Below are 14,783 nucleotides of genomic sequence, written 5' to 3'. Positions count from 1 at the left end.
ATAAAAATTACAATTTAATAACATTAACAAATTTAAAAATGAAACGAGGTTGCTTTATGGCTCTTGCTTCTCTGATCTATGCCTATATAATTTAGCCGTTTGAGAGATCAACTTATGCTGCAGTTTTGGCTTGTCAATCCTGCTTTTGATGAAGAGATACCTGGCCAAGTACTGGTGTATAAACGTGACAGAATGCTGGGCCCCTTCACCCACTGTTTAATATTTGGCCACAAGTGCTTTGTTTCATGTATGTATACTGGGGTCTTCCCAGTCCACAAAATTTTCTTTTTTCATTTTCTTCCTTTGAAGATTATAACACTGGGTATGGGGCAGCAAACATTACCCTGCTTTTTATTGAAACCAACTGAGAGCTCTTTAGTATCCTCATTGTTCCCTTAAGTGCAATTGCCTGGATCTCTTTTGCACTTGGTTCACCAATGTAATGTATAAAGTGGTGGTGGAGATGGCGGTGTGCCTTCCAAGAATCACTATAGATCACTGATAGAACACCTTTATTAAAGAAAGTAACGTCTCCTCATGTCTCCAGTTGTCTTGACCTGTCAGAGCAAGCATGAAACTATGTTTCAAAATTTTTTCTATGCCACAAAAAAGACAAATTTAGATGTGAATTCTTCTTCAGTTATATATTCACCAAACAATCAAAATTTCATCAAATTTGACATCGATCACTTCATTTTGCTCCCAAATCTGTGAAAATTGGTTGCAAAACTAAGACCATTGGGTCTTGGTTTTGCAACCAATTTTCACAGATTTGGGAGCAAAAGATCACCAGTTAACAGTGGAACTGCTGGAAATATCCAAATTGTCTATCACAATCTTGTGACCACCACAGGTGGCTCAGAAAATGGTTATCAAACAGAATTTCCAACATACCATGATTGTTTGTTCTAGTATTATTCCCTTTACATCGACAATGAAGGAGCAGTACTTTCTTCTTTGTTTCTACACAGTAGCTTGTGCATCACTAAATAGGAACAGTTTTTCACATTTGGACAATCAATAATTCTGGGTAAGAGACCATGACATCATAGAAAAACCCAGCTATTGTCTTCTTTCTGCATAAATTCTACAATTGTCAAAAAGTACTTACAGTGACACATTTCACAAGAATTTGTGGTATTTACATTTGAATATTTGGAAATAAATAAAAATTGATGAAATAAAAAATTGAAAAGGTAACTTTTTTGAATGAAATATTTTGTGTTGATGATAAATTGATCTAAATAATTAAGTGAAAAAAAAATTTTTTTTATGATAGTTTGATAATAAAAGTAAAGTACTTGTTCAGTTGGAAAAAAATTGCTGATGTCATTTGATTTGTTTTTCATGGTTTTGTTTACACAGATTGTATACCTTTACCTGAAGTTTGCAAAGGAAAGAAAATATGGTGACAATGTATCACTTTGTAACAAAAAAAATAAAAAATACTTGCCTATCCCAGATTTAAATGTGATATTAGTTTTCAGCAAACCCGAAAACCTATAAAAATCGTCAAAGGTGAGTTTTGGGGTGGAAAGAAAGTAAAAATTTACTAAAAGTTTTTAAAATTAGTGTAAAAAAAAAAAAAAAAAAAAAAAATCACTACATTAAGATGAATGTTTTCCGTATTGGCATCTGCTGGATGCTGTTTAGAAATGGACTTCTCAACAGCTCTTCATTCATCTTCCAAATTCATCCTCATCACTTCCTCACAGAAAAAAAAGTTCTAACCTTCATGTTCCTTCATGTAACACATTCATAGCAAGAACTCATCTTTCAAACAACTCTAAATGATTATCCATTTCTTCGTCTGTGAAGCTAACATCAAATGAAAATTCTACAGAGTTTATTTAAAAAAAACTTACAATGTGTGGAACACATTACAACAGGATCGCTTCCTTGCAAACTACAAACTCAAATTCAATGTCAACAAACACTAATCATAAACCATCATCATAAGTAAAATTTTGTTCATTCCAGTCATCATTTTCAACCATATCATGTTCATCATTCAGAGATAAGTTAATTTTGAAGTCCATTCTTAAAAGTTGTCTAAAACATCATCAGCATCATTATTATTGAGGATGACAATGTGAACTTAGTCTTAACCGCTACATTTAAATTATGAAGCAATGTTGAATTTAGTGTCTCAAACTCGATCTCCACATTCTCAACCATTATTGAAGAGTTAAAATCATTATTGGGATTAATAAAGGGAACGTACTGTGAATAGAGTTTAATTTCTTAAATTATCAAAGGGCAATAACTCTTCGGCCTGCTTGAATTGAACTTTCCTCTACCAACGTTTATCCCCTCTGATCATCAAGAGGACAGTGAAGATGAAAATCTGACTACAGTAAACAATTGTATAAAATCAGAACGAACAGGAATGAATTACTAAGTCCAATCCCTCCTTTGTCAGAACACCAAAAAACAGAGCCAAAAGGTAGTTATCAACTGGGACCTATCAAAGGTGCTATAAAAAATACAAAAGAAAATCTGCTAAAGTGGAGAGACTGGAGAGGTAGAGTGAAAGACAGGAACAAGCTTCCCCAAAGTATTTCAATACAGTTGTTCCTTCTAGTGAAGGAACAACTGATAACTAGGTCCCAGAAAGATGGCCGAAAAAACTTACAGCCTTTTAAAAATCCAAAGATATTCTACGGTACTCATTAGAGGTGATATATCTTCCAATGCTTGCCTAGCTAAAACTTTTCTGTTGCACTTAAAACGTATGGGCCTTTTTTATCATAAGTTAAATTTAAAGTCCATAATTTTAGATAAATAAAAAATTGTGTGAGAAAAGTATAGAATAAAACTATCCAGCCATATGAAGCATGCCCATCAAAATGAGGATTTAGTTTGTAGAGTTGATAAGGACATTTTACAATACAAAGTTGTAGATGAAAATGGTGGGGAAAAGGACAGTGAAAAACAAAGGAACACTGCGTCATTTAACTTTCACCAGAGAAACAGGATCAGAGAGCAAATACTTATAGTGGAGGCAACTTGTGTTCTCTTAGCTGAAGATGTTGCTGCAGTTTTAACAGAATATAACAGTGTGAGATATTGTTAAAACAATTTTGGTGGACAATATCAGTACAAACACTGGCTGTGAAGCAAGACTTAATACAGCTTTTGAAACAAAATTACATACTATTGGCCATTATGAACTGCCATTTCAAACAATTTTTAAATTAATTGACAGAAAAATAAGCCCAACAATATTTATTAGTTCTTTAAGGAAACTTTGTATCAATAATTATCAAGATTTTCCTCAAGTAGAATTTTAAAAATGCAGTGGCCCTCTAGATCATCATTATCTGATGACAGAAGAAACAAATCACTTAAGTAGGGACCAGAGGTTACTTTTTGAGTATGCTGTTAGCATTTCACAAGGAGAAGTTAACCCAAGATATGCAGCTTGGAAAATTTTGCTCTAGAATAAAGCAAGATGGTTAGCATGGTTAATGTGTTTATGGAGCAGAGGTGTCTATCCTCAAACACTATAATAAATTAAACACTCTGGTCAAATTTATCATTCAAGTGTATGCAATAAGTTGGTTTAAGATCAAAATTGATAAATTTTTTTTAACCAATAACTGAAAATCTTTGATTCGGAGGACAAAACAACAGTCAACTGAAATCCAAAATACTATTTTTTAACAGTTTAAAATATAGTGCTTTTGCACTACTTTCAGAAAATATAATATCGATGATAAACTCAGATAAATTGAATTTGAGGGAAGAGACCACTAATAAGATTCTGTACATTAAATCTCAATTTACCCAAATAATAGTTTTATTCAAATTACATCACAAAAATGTAAAAAATAGTAAGTTTTTAAATAATTGTTTATTTTTGTTGTTGTTTTTTTTTGGTTTTTTTTTTTTTCAGAAATAGTAAACCACAAAAAAAAAAAAAAAAAAATTGTTACCAATTTTGCAGTCACACACTTGTCAAATTTGTAAACCTGCATTTACAAATGAAGAACTTAAGAAATCGTCAATGAAAAGAATTAAACTAGAACTTCTTAAATTACCTGCCCATTCACAAGGGGTTGAAAGGGCTGCAAAATTAACAGAAGCATCACAGGTTGTATGTATATGGGCAGGAATCAAGAGAGACACATTATTGCAAAGTCATTGTACCACCAAATTATCAAGTTTTTTGTGTAATAATTCTTACCATATCTTTTTGAATTGTATATTTTAAAATACTTAGTTGCTAATTAGCCAATTTTAGTTTCGGTTTAATCAATGCAGAAATTTTTCTAGTTGTGATTCATAAGTAAAATTATAATTCATATATATATTTTTCTTTCAATGTATTTCATAAATATATCAATTTTAACTTAATTTATTACTAAAATAGTGAAATTTCACAGTTAGTTTCTAGTAAAATGCTATGAAAATTAAAGATTTTTCAAATTAAATGCTCAATTTATATTTCAAAATAGGAATCTTATTGTTCATATCTGTTTTTATCAAATCAGCTATCATCACCAGTGCTGTGTTGATTTTCTGAAAAATAAAGTTGCAAATCAACTAAAACAAAGATGGCACCATGTTGCTCTCTTCTTCGGAGTCTAGAGAATTGCTAAAAAAGTTGGTAATAAATAAAAACAGAAAAATTGCACAATAAATGTCATATTGGGTGGATTTCTGTTATTTATTTTCAACTTTTTGACAGGTTCTGGGGACTCCAGAGGAGAGAGCATCATAGCACCATTTTTAATTTAAGCATTCAGCACTACCAACATTTCATAAAAATCAATTAAAAACACAAAAACCTTGTTCAACTAGGTAGAAAAGTAACTTATCTTGCCTTTGATAACACTTGTTGATATAGTTGTTTCTTTACAACTTTTTCAGTTTGATGTCTATTCTAAAACAAACCAGTTTTTGCTATTCATTGTGTAATTAATTTTATTATCGTTTCCCCAACTAGAACATGATTTCCTTCTATTGAAGGAACTCATTCAAGGGTAAAAGGAACATTTTATTATCAAAATGAATCTTTTTTTTCAGGAAATAGTATTCTGACTAACAAATTTTAATTTGTTATCCCTTCTTATTGGCACTATAATAATATATTTTGCTACATTTTATTTAAAGAATTACGTAATCTTACCCAGACATCTGACATGTAAACAGTTTGTTTTAATTATGACTGAACAAATTTAGCAAAAGAATAACTCATATTTTTTATTGAATAATATGTTTTCTTACAACTAACATTTTCTTTCTATTTCTCTGTAAATTTTAAAAAATATGCAAACAAAAAAATAAGATGACTTCATTCAGGGTAATGCCGGGTAGGTATCACAACTCTTGAGTTTTTGTCCATGCACAAGTGTTCACACTAAAATTCGAACAGCCTATATGGTCAGCAGTGAAAGTTCTTTCTATATGCTTACATTTGCATTATAGGTTGTCTAGAGAGCTCAATTCTTTTACAAAGGCCTGTACAATAATTGGCAGCCGTTTATATATATATATATATATATATATATATATATATATATATATATAACATGATATTTTAAGAGCAGGTTTGAGAATGTTTGGCCTGGGACCACAAATATTAGATCTAGTCATGGTTTTGTTTGGGTGGGGGAAATAAAAGATCAAGGAGAAAAAATGTTTTGAAGAGTGGCTCACGAGTTAGTAGTAGTAGTAGTAGTGTAGTAGTAGTATTTTGGCATGACACATTTTAAATGATTGTAATATTTGTTTAAAAGCTTATCAGTTTTTAATTCAGGTCAGAGGTTTTCATTTTTTTTTTTTTTAAGCTCTAGTATATCGGTGGTCATGCATGTAGGACAAAAACAAAATCGGTGTCAATAAATGAGACAAGTACTAAACTGATTGATAGTATTATTGGCTTAAATGTCAGCCTATATTTAAATATCATTTCCATTAATTTAACATTAGTTTTGTTAAAAAGTTAAAAATTAAAATAAGTATTATTCAATTTTGTTTAATAAAAATCACAATCTCTGAATAGAACACACTTTTTATATATAAATTTCTGGTTCAATTTTGTGTAAAAAGTTGTTTTTTTTCTGTCAGACTCATCAAAGTTGATATAAAAAATAAAAAACAGATTTTACTTTTTAGGGGGCGATTACATATAAAAAAAATTTTTTTTAAATGAATTGAATATTTAAAATTTTAAAGTGAAGATCATTTTCTTATATAAATTTGGCAGTCTTGCAGTTAAGTTATATTAATTATATAATATAAAAAAATATGAACATTTGTTCCATTCCCATCTAATGGAAGAGTTGTGGAGACGGCGTGAGAAAGGACACGCATTTCCACAAATTATTAAAAGCATAAGACAACAATACACTTTTTAAGAAAATGTTTAACTTTCATAGTTGTTTTATTTTGTATAAATTTATATTTTGTTACACGGTTCCAGTTCATTACTTCAGATTTTATTTTGTTCTGTTAAGACAATAATACATTTTCTAAGAATTGTTTCATTTTCTGTTAAATAGTTATAAATATATAAAAATGTTGTAGCAGAAACAAATGGAACTTTTTTCTTTCGCAAGTCAATGTCTCTCCCCTGTGTTATTTGGCCATATACTGACCATCGCATTGATCTTTTCTCTCCCCTAAGGAAATCGGACAGCTTCCGGTTTGAAGGAAAAAACTCTTTCTTACCGAGAGACGCCAAGCAGAATGGACCCTTTTCTTCGCTCTCTCTCCACCTCTGTGCTATTTCATCCGGTATCGATGATTCCCACTGGGAATAATTACAGTGATAGCACCAGGTGGCCAAAGTCCAGTTTTTGACCAGTAATATATCACTGTGAACACTCGTCTGAATAAACCTTTTCTTTGTTACATTTATTGAAGTTGTTGTGTTTGTCATTTCAGAAGCTTGTGTCGAATTATTTATTTTATTAGGTTGTGCCCTAAAAGCACAAACCCCAAAATGGTGACCCCCCCCCACGTGATACACAAGCATTTCTGAATGGTGAGCCTTCTTCATTTTTTGTAAAACCGGATACAGCAAAGAAAAGCCAGTGAGCAAAAAAAAATTGGACCTGAAAAGCAACACCAGGAAACACTTATCAAGAAAAGCATAACGCGATTCGGACAGGGCATTTTCTATAAAAAAAAAAAAAATAAAAAGACGCTATTTCCTTGTTCTGCACTAAACCTTTGCCATTTTCTTAACCCAAGAATAAGTATATACATAAATATATTTAAAGGGGTCAGTGCCACATCTTTTGACATACGTGGTTGATATATCCACTTGGAAGAAAACGCACGCTGACACACCAGATAGCAGTCCGTAAACGACAAACTTCGAAAGCATTCATTAAAAAGTGACTTAAAGTTTTTTCTCTTATATGCTAAAAAGGATACAAGCACGCACGTGTGTACACATACACACCATTCAAGCAAGAGACAGTCAAGTTCTAGTCGTCACACAACCGAAATAGAAAAAATAACTTTTCAAAAAAAAAAAAAAAAATATGTATACATCATTTCTCTTCGTCCTCGGCCAAAAACCTAAGTACTCTTTAAAAAGATTCATTCAACTTCAGGTTTTACATACACACACAAAAAATATATATACACGCACACATGTATTAACTCTTTTACCACTTCCTTTCCTTTTTAAAGTATATTTTTCTATTTTATTTTATTGTAAAATCTTTTCTTTTTCGTCTCTTAAGTATTTTCTCTCCTATTTTTGTCTCATGCTAAATATTTCCCCTTTTTCCCCACATAGTCCTTCAACAATATCCTGTCTGTATTTCGGATAATTAATTTTGTTTTGGTCTGTTGTCACTTTATATATATATATAAAATAGTTGCTGCGAGCCTTCACAATGATGTCACAACTGGCTACTGAAACTTTTCACCAAAAAACTTCAGTGGCCAGATACTGCAAGCAACTCTGGTATCAACCAAGCAACGTGCTTGGGATAGGTAGTCTGTGATAAAATAGGCACAGTTGTTGTAAATATCCTGTGGAGAGCCTACCATACTCAGCTCCCCAGACACACTGCAAGCGTAAATCACTCTCCCATCCCCATGTACGGTCAAATTTCTCATTCTTTGGACTTGTAATTACGGAGAGATTTTACATGGGTTTTTACTATAGCGGATTTACCCTACCCCATACTAGGCGCAGATTCCTGCACCACTTCAACTTGATAGTGGATATACGCAGACGTCGGCTGATAGATGCAAATACAGAACTTTCCGTCTCTGGTGTGAAAACAAACACCTCCTCTATCAGCCCAGTATTCTTTATTGCCACTTCCGATAACCCGTATCAGACTGCCTTACACTCCTACCCTGAGTTGACAAAGTGAAATTTTGTGGTAAGTGAAGCCACGCACACCACATCGAGACCACAGGTGCTCCTGTTTTCTCATGCCCTCGCCGCCTCCCTGCTGATAAACTAGGCAGCGAAGGCAGAATTCAACCATATGCTGCAGCTAGGAATAATATTGTGACCATCGTCATAGATTGCCTGTCAGCTGAAAAATGATGTCATCGCCATAGGTCCTAACAAGCAAGATAAGTGGAACACAGACTGTCGATAATGAGCAGACATTTTTTACAGAAAGCGTTAGAAAACTTCAAAATTGGATTAAAAAAGATAAATGTGATACTTTGTACTGAAACTCATCCAATATTAATAATAAAATATTACTAATAAAAAAACTAATTGAAAGGGAGAAAAGTTGTTAAAAAGTTTAAAAAGGAAAGGAATACGATTTGATTTGTATGAAACTGAAGTTTATTCAACAGAAATAAATAAAAATGAACAATAAATATTTTTTAAACCAAAAAAACAATATTTTAAAAATCAAAACTGAAAAACGAACAATAAATTAGTTTAACTGAAATACGAACAAGAGATTAGTTTAACTGAAATACGAACAAGAGATTAGTTTAACTGAAAAATGAACAATTAGTTTAACTGAATAACAAACAATAAGTTAAAAATTAAATTCAAACAAATGTTAGTATAAACAAAGTTACTAAGGCAGAAATATTTCAAACATTGAATATTAAAACTTTTCAAAAATCTGTTGTAGAATTTAATTAAAAGTTTGAATATTTCTTTTTCTGATATTTTTTTTTACTAATATTGTCATTCTCTTTATGACAAAAATTGTTTATAAGGGAATTCGATGAACTCCATATCAGCATTTTTTTCAATTTGCTGAATAGTGTGACCCTAATCACAAGAGTCAACATGAAATAATCGATTTTGATCAGCCAAAATATTTAAAGTTATGTACATGGCTAATTTTCTCTGATGAATCGAATGTAAAAAAGAATTGCATTTTGTAAGTTTGTTTATAACTATATAATTATATAAGACAAAATTATTAGTAATATCATTTGGGTATAGCAGAGAACCTCTGTTAATACCCTGAAAGTAGCTGTTTAATTCCGCTATTTCTTCAACAGCCTCTCTCCCGGTATTAAATTTTTGCAGCTATTGCATTTCAGGTTTTTGAAAACTGTATGACCGCAATAACCTGCTGAGTATATTATAACAGGAAATACTTCCTTGCATTGATTAACATCATCTACTGTTACATCTATGTTAAATTTATAAACATGTCACTCTTGCTCCCTTGTCATTTCATCCCAGTTAGTTTCTTTTAAATTTTTCAATTCAATAGTTCAATTATTAATTGGTAAGCTCAATTTTAAAACTGACAACATTCTGAGTTTTTTTTTTTTCACATTCATACACCTGATGTATCGATATATTATACTGATCTCCACTAAGTTGTCAATACTGGCCAAACCTTGCCTCAAGGTTATCTGTCTAAAACTTTCCTGGTAATATATACACCATGTTCAGTACATTTATACAATATTTAGTCAATTCTAAAATTGCGTAAGTAGTATGGTGCAAAGCAGTATATGTTTCCTTTGTTAAATTACCAGTTCTTCCAGGAATGCTATTCCAAGTTTCTAACAAGTCACAGAACACATTTAGGAAACTATAATCACTATTTAATATAAGTGGATTAGCATATTTATTACGAAGTCGACAACCTTTATATGGTGTTTTCACATTCAGTATTGTCCACCAAATATAAAATATTTTAATGTATTCTGCGATTTCTGCATAATTTGGCAAGCATTCCTGTTTTCCTAAGGTTAGCAAACCTTGAATAGTATATTCATTGAAAATTTGCAAAACCAAATTAACATTTTGCCTTTCAGAAGTAGTCGGAGAAAGAGCTTTTGAAGTCAACTTATAGCAATATTTCAAAAGTGATTGAGATTCTAGGGCATAAAGTTTATGTAAACTAGAAAATGGAGCACTTTGGATGTTATCTAATTCATGATTTCCATTATAACAAAACTTTGAGAACATCATACATTTACGTTCATCTTTTTGGTCAAGCCAATTGTTTCTAATGCATTTTAATATATGCACTGAGTTGAATAAGAAGAAAAGAGGGCTAGACGTTCTAACTGGATGGGGATATACAATTGAAAGCTTTGATGGGCTACAAAAGAAAGACATAGCTTTTTTATTTATTGCATTATTATCTGTTATAACAAATAATACCTTAAACCCTATATCTTCTAAGCCAATTATTACACGTTTAATTATGTCAAATAAGTTCTCAGCTAGAAGACATTTAGTTGGCATAACATGCACAACATCCTTATATTGTGAGAATACACTGCTAAGCATAAAAGCAAATGCACTTGTGGCAGGTTCATTGCTGTTGTTAGCTAAGCCAACAATATTACCACCTTTATAATCAAGATAAGGTTTGAGATGTATTTCATCAACAAGCAAAGATACTGTGATGTCATTCTGCATTAGTAACTTGAACTTACTTTTAATATACATGTGAAAATTGTTATTGTGTTGGTCAATGACAGGATTCAAAGAAGTTGATAAGGTTAATCTTCGAATGGTTGAATAGCATGATAAAATTACATTTTTAGTGTCTCTTAACAGTCTGTACCCTCTAGGGGAGCAGTTATATGATAAGGAAGAAAATACCATCATTTCACTCGAATAATTAACCTTATTCATTGTCATTGTTTTGTTTTTTTTTTTACACGGTGGTCACCACTTATTAAGGTCCAGAAGCCACTCAGGGATAAGGGTTATTGCAAGTACAGTATGTTAGTGTGGAGATTTAATGAAGTGTTTACTTAAGGGGGCAGTTCATCAGGAATTTGTTTATATTGGACTTGAAAACATCCAGGTTATAGTCAGGTGGGAAGCAGGCAGACGGAACAGAGTTCCACAGGTGTGCAGTTCTAAGAAAGAAGCTTTGTTCATGGAATCTATGTTTTGATTTAGGCACAGATAAAGAGTGGGGAAAATTTTTGACAGTGGATTCAGCTAGACGGGTGTTTTTCGTGAAAGATTGGCGAGGGGTGACCAGAGATTGGAGTTCAGAAGAGCACCTGCCATGGAAATAACGATAAAACAAAGATAGGCTTGCTATGACTCTTCTGTGGGAGAGAGGTTGCAGGGAAGAGAAAAGAGCATCCCCTACTAAGCCACGAAGTCTATTTTGTACTCTGTCAAGGCAGGATAGGCTGTTTTTAGCAGCTCCTGCCCAGATATGGCAGCAATATTCCATCCTTGGACGTACTTGACTTTTATATAGATAGAGAATTGCATCAATAGTGAGATATCTTCTGGAGCGGTAGAAGGATCCCACCATCTTTCCAGCGACCTTGGCAACAGACTTGATGTAAGTGTTCCATTTCAGATCAGGAGTAAAGGTCAAGCCCAGAAGCTTGTCAAAACATTGGGCTTCTCCTAGACGAGAGCCATCCATTTCAATTGATGCCAGATGGGGATCAGAGCGTTGATGATGTAAAGATAGGTGTTTGGTTTTAGATGCATTAAAAGGTAACCAGCTACGTCTTCCCCCACTGAACCATGCGCTCGAAATCAGAGGAGAGAGAATCAGAGAGAACTTTGTCATTTACAGCCTTTAATGTGTTGCCGTAGATGGTCGTGTCATCAGCATAGATGTCAATGAATAATTTAAGCATGTGTTTAGGGAGATCATTGATGTAGATCAGGAAGAGAGTTGGGCCCAAGATTGACCCTTGACGGACTCCAGCATTAATACTGCAGGCCTCTGATTTTTGTCCATCGACCACTACTCTTATGAGCCTATCAGAGAGAAATGATTTAATGATAGAGAACATTTCCAGTTATACCGTAGCTGGAAATCTTGTGAAGTAGGCCCTTATGCCATACCTTGTCAAAGACCTTCGATATGTCAAGATCAATTACCCTAGAAAGGAAGCCTTTGTCAAGAGATTCACTAATCCTATGAGATATAACCGTTAGCACATCTGCGGTAGATCTTGCAGAACGGAAACCATATTGTGTGTCACTAAGAAGGTTATTTCTGCTGAGGTGGTTGACTATTTCTCTATTTAATATGGATTCCAGCAACTTAATCATAACACACAGGAGACTTATTGGTCTGTACTGAGAGAGAGAAGACTTATCACCGGAGTTCTTAAATACATGGCAAACTGATGAGGTTTTCCAGGGAGTTGGAAAGCACTTCTCCTTAAGGCAACGCTTAAACAGTTTTGTAAGTATAGGAGCAAGTTCAGGTTGAAGCTTTTTTAACACTATAATTGGGATGCCGTCAGGGCCAGTTACTTTACTGGAATCAAGGTTCTTGATTAGCTTGGCGGCCTCATGCACAGATATTTGTATGTTACCTAGCGTATTCTGTGTTATTGGAGGAAATATGGGGAGTTGATGGCCTTCATCGTATAGGGTAGAATTAGCTGCAAAGTTCTTGGCAAATAGTTTGGCCTTGTCTGATGCTGATGAGATGACCTCTGGTCCATTGATAATGGTTGGGATAGAACGCACAGTTCTGTTCAGGATCCTATTTGTTATTTACCAAAACTGGTGGGAACCAAGCCGCTGATCAGCTACTTTGAATTTAACAGACTGGGCATATAGCTCTCTTGCATTTTCTTATTACTCTTTTACAGTGGTTGCTGGCGTTCCTGAAAGCAGCTTTAGTCTATTACGTTGGTAGTTATGGAAAAAGTGATTTCTGTGCACGATAGCAGCAGCACATTCTGGGGAGAACCATGGCTGGCTGTTAGGTTTTTGTTGAAATTTTTTAGATGATATGAATCGGTCTATGCCTACAATTAACCATTCGGTCAGATCTGATACTATAGAGGACAGATCCTTTTTAAACATGGAATGCAGAGGTAGATCAGATATGAATGTACGGAAGCTATCCCAGTCAGTCATGGAGTATCGATATACAGTACGGTGGAGGGGTAGGTCTGGGGACTTATTACATTTCATTTTTATCTTAACTGATACGACGGAGTGGTTGGAGGATCCTAGAGGAGAATTAACGGAACATGAACATAGCTCGGGGAAGTTGAGAGAAAAAGATCTAGGAGGCTTGCATATTGACCTGTAATATCGGGCACACGGGTGGGCTCGCAAACAATCTGAGTGCGGTCATAAGCAATGGCGAAATCATGACAAAACCTTTCCTCATTGTCTGTCTTATTTGAGTGGGTCAGCATTCCACATTATGGACGTTGAAGTCACCACAGATGTGGATGCTAAGCGAGGAATGTGCAGACAGAATCTGGTCTATTTTCTCAGATATACTCTTAAAGATAGTAACTCCGCTGTTATGGGGCCGATAAAGGGCAAATATAAATGCAGTGGTGTAAGCAAGTGCAACCCAGAAGCACATATAGGGTAAATTAGGATCTTGTCTAGAGATATTCCTGCCACACGGGAAGCCATCTTTAATTTGTTCATATATGAACTTAATGGCATTAAAATATTGCACTAATAGCAAAAATGATAAGATTAATTTTAATAAAGAACTTATATTAGAAGTTTTCATTTCCTGTTCTTCGGTGTCCATTTTTTTCATGTTTTCCATCAAAATCTGCAGAGTATTTTCCTCTGTTACATGTTTAGGAATTCTATACTCCCCTATAGCACTCATTTCCACATCACTACAGAATACTTTAACGGCCAAGTCTGGTTCAATCACCATAGACATTTTTATTTTTGGGCATGGGCATCTCTTTATATGGCATATAATGATGGTATTGTCTTGCCTAATAGAAGGCCAATAATTTTATCTATAAACGTTAATTTTTTTTCTAAATCATCAATATTATGGAAAGCTTTATGTTTCCGTAACTAACTCGTCAGCAACACTTTCAAATAATGCTACATAAGAACAGAATTTTCTAAATGCATTTTCTCTGCGTTAGGAAACTCTCTAAAACTGGTTGATGATGATAAATAGGAGGGACAGTTTGGTAATATTCGAGGAATAGCACCATCCTTAAGATAGGGATTTTTTAATTTAACACCAATTGTCTTTCCAGTCCTTTCATCAAATGCTGATGCCTCTTGCTGTATATCTTCAGGTCGAAAATGAAGTTCACATACCTAAAGAAATAATTTAAAAGAAAATCATACCATGTTTGACTTAATACAAAAAAAAAGAAAGAAAATTAAATGATAAAAAAACGATAAAATAATAAGGTAAATGTGCAGAATTAGTCCACCCTCAAAAAATCCTTTTAAATTACCACTTTTATAGGTTTTCGGGGGCGCTGAAAACGAAAATAAAGTTTAAAATTACGGCAAACTAGTAGTTTCCAAGATATAAAGAGAGGTTAGTTTAAAAAAAAAAAAAAAAAAAAAATATTTTAAATTACATTTTCGCCTCAAACAAGACAAAGTGCCTCTTTGATGTAGGAATGAA

General features: G+C 33.4%; 1 protein-coding gene across 2 annotated transcripts in view; it reads right to left on the bottom strand.

Moving 5' to 3' along the window:
* The window catches only part of LOC145247899 (medium-chain specific acyl-CoA dehydrogenase, mitochondrial-like), a 79,142-nt gene that overhangs the window by 51,232 nt on the left and 13,127 nt on the right, over positions 1–14,783 (bottom strand). Inside the window, exon 1 of one of the 2 annotated variants that reach the window (XM_080109523.1) lies at positions 895–913. The exons of the other annotated variant lie outside the window; for it this stretch is intronic. Coding sequence (XP_079965649.1) covers positions 895–897 — 3 coding nt within the window. The 5' untranslated portion in view covers positions 898–913. Of the gene's footprint in view, positions 1–894; positions 914–14,783 lie in introns of those variants that run through there. 2 annotated transcript variants of the gene reach the window in all.

The sequence above is a fragment of the Euprymna scolopes genome, chromosome 26 (assembly GCF_053919585.1).
Source record: "Euprymna scolopes isolate OS-2025 chromosome 26, ASM5391958v1, whole genome shotgun sequence".
NCBI lineage: Eukaryota > Metazoa > Mollusca > Cephalopoda > Sepiida > Sepiolidae > Euprymna > Euprymna scolopes.
The sequence above is the reverse complement of the archived record's forward strand: the minus strand, read 5'-3'. Positions and strand labels throughout refer to the sequence as shown.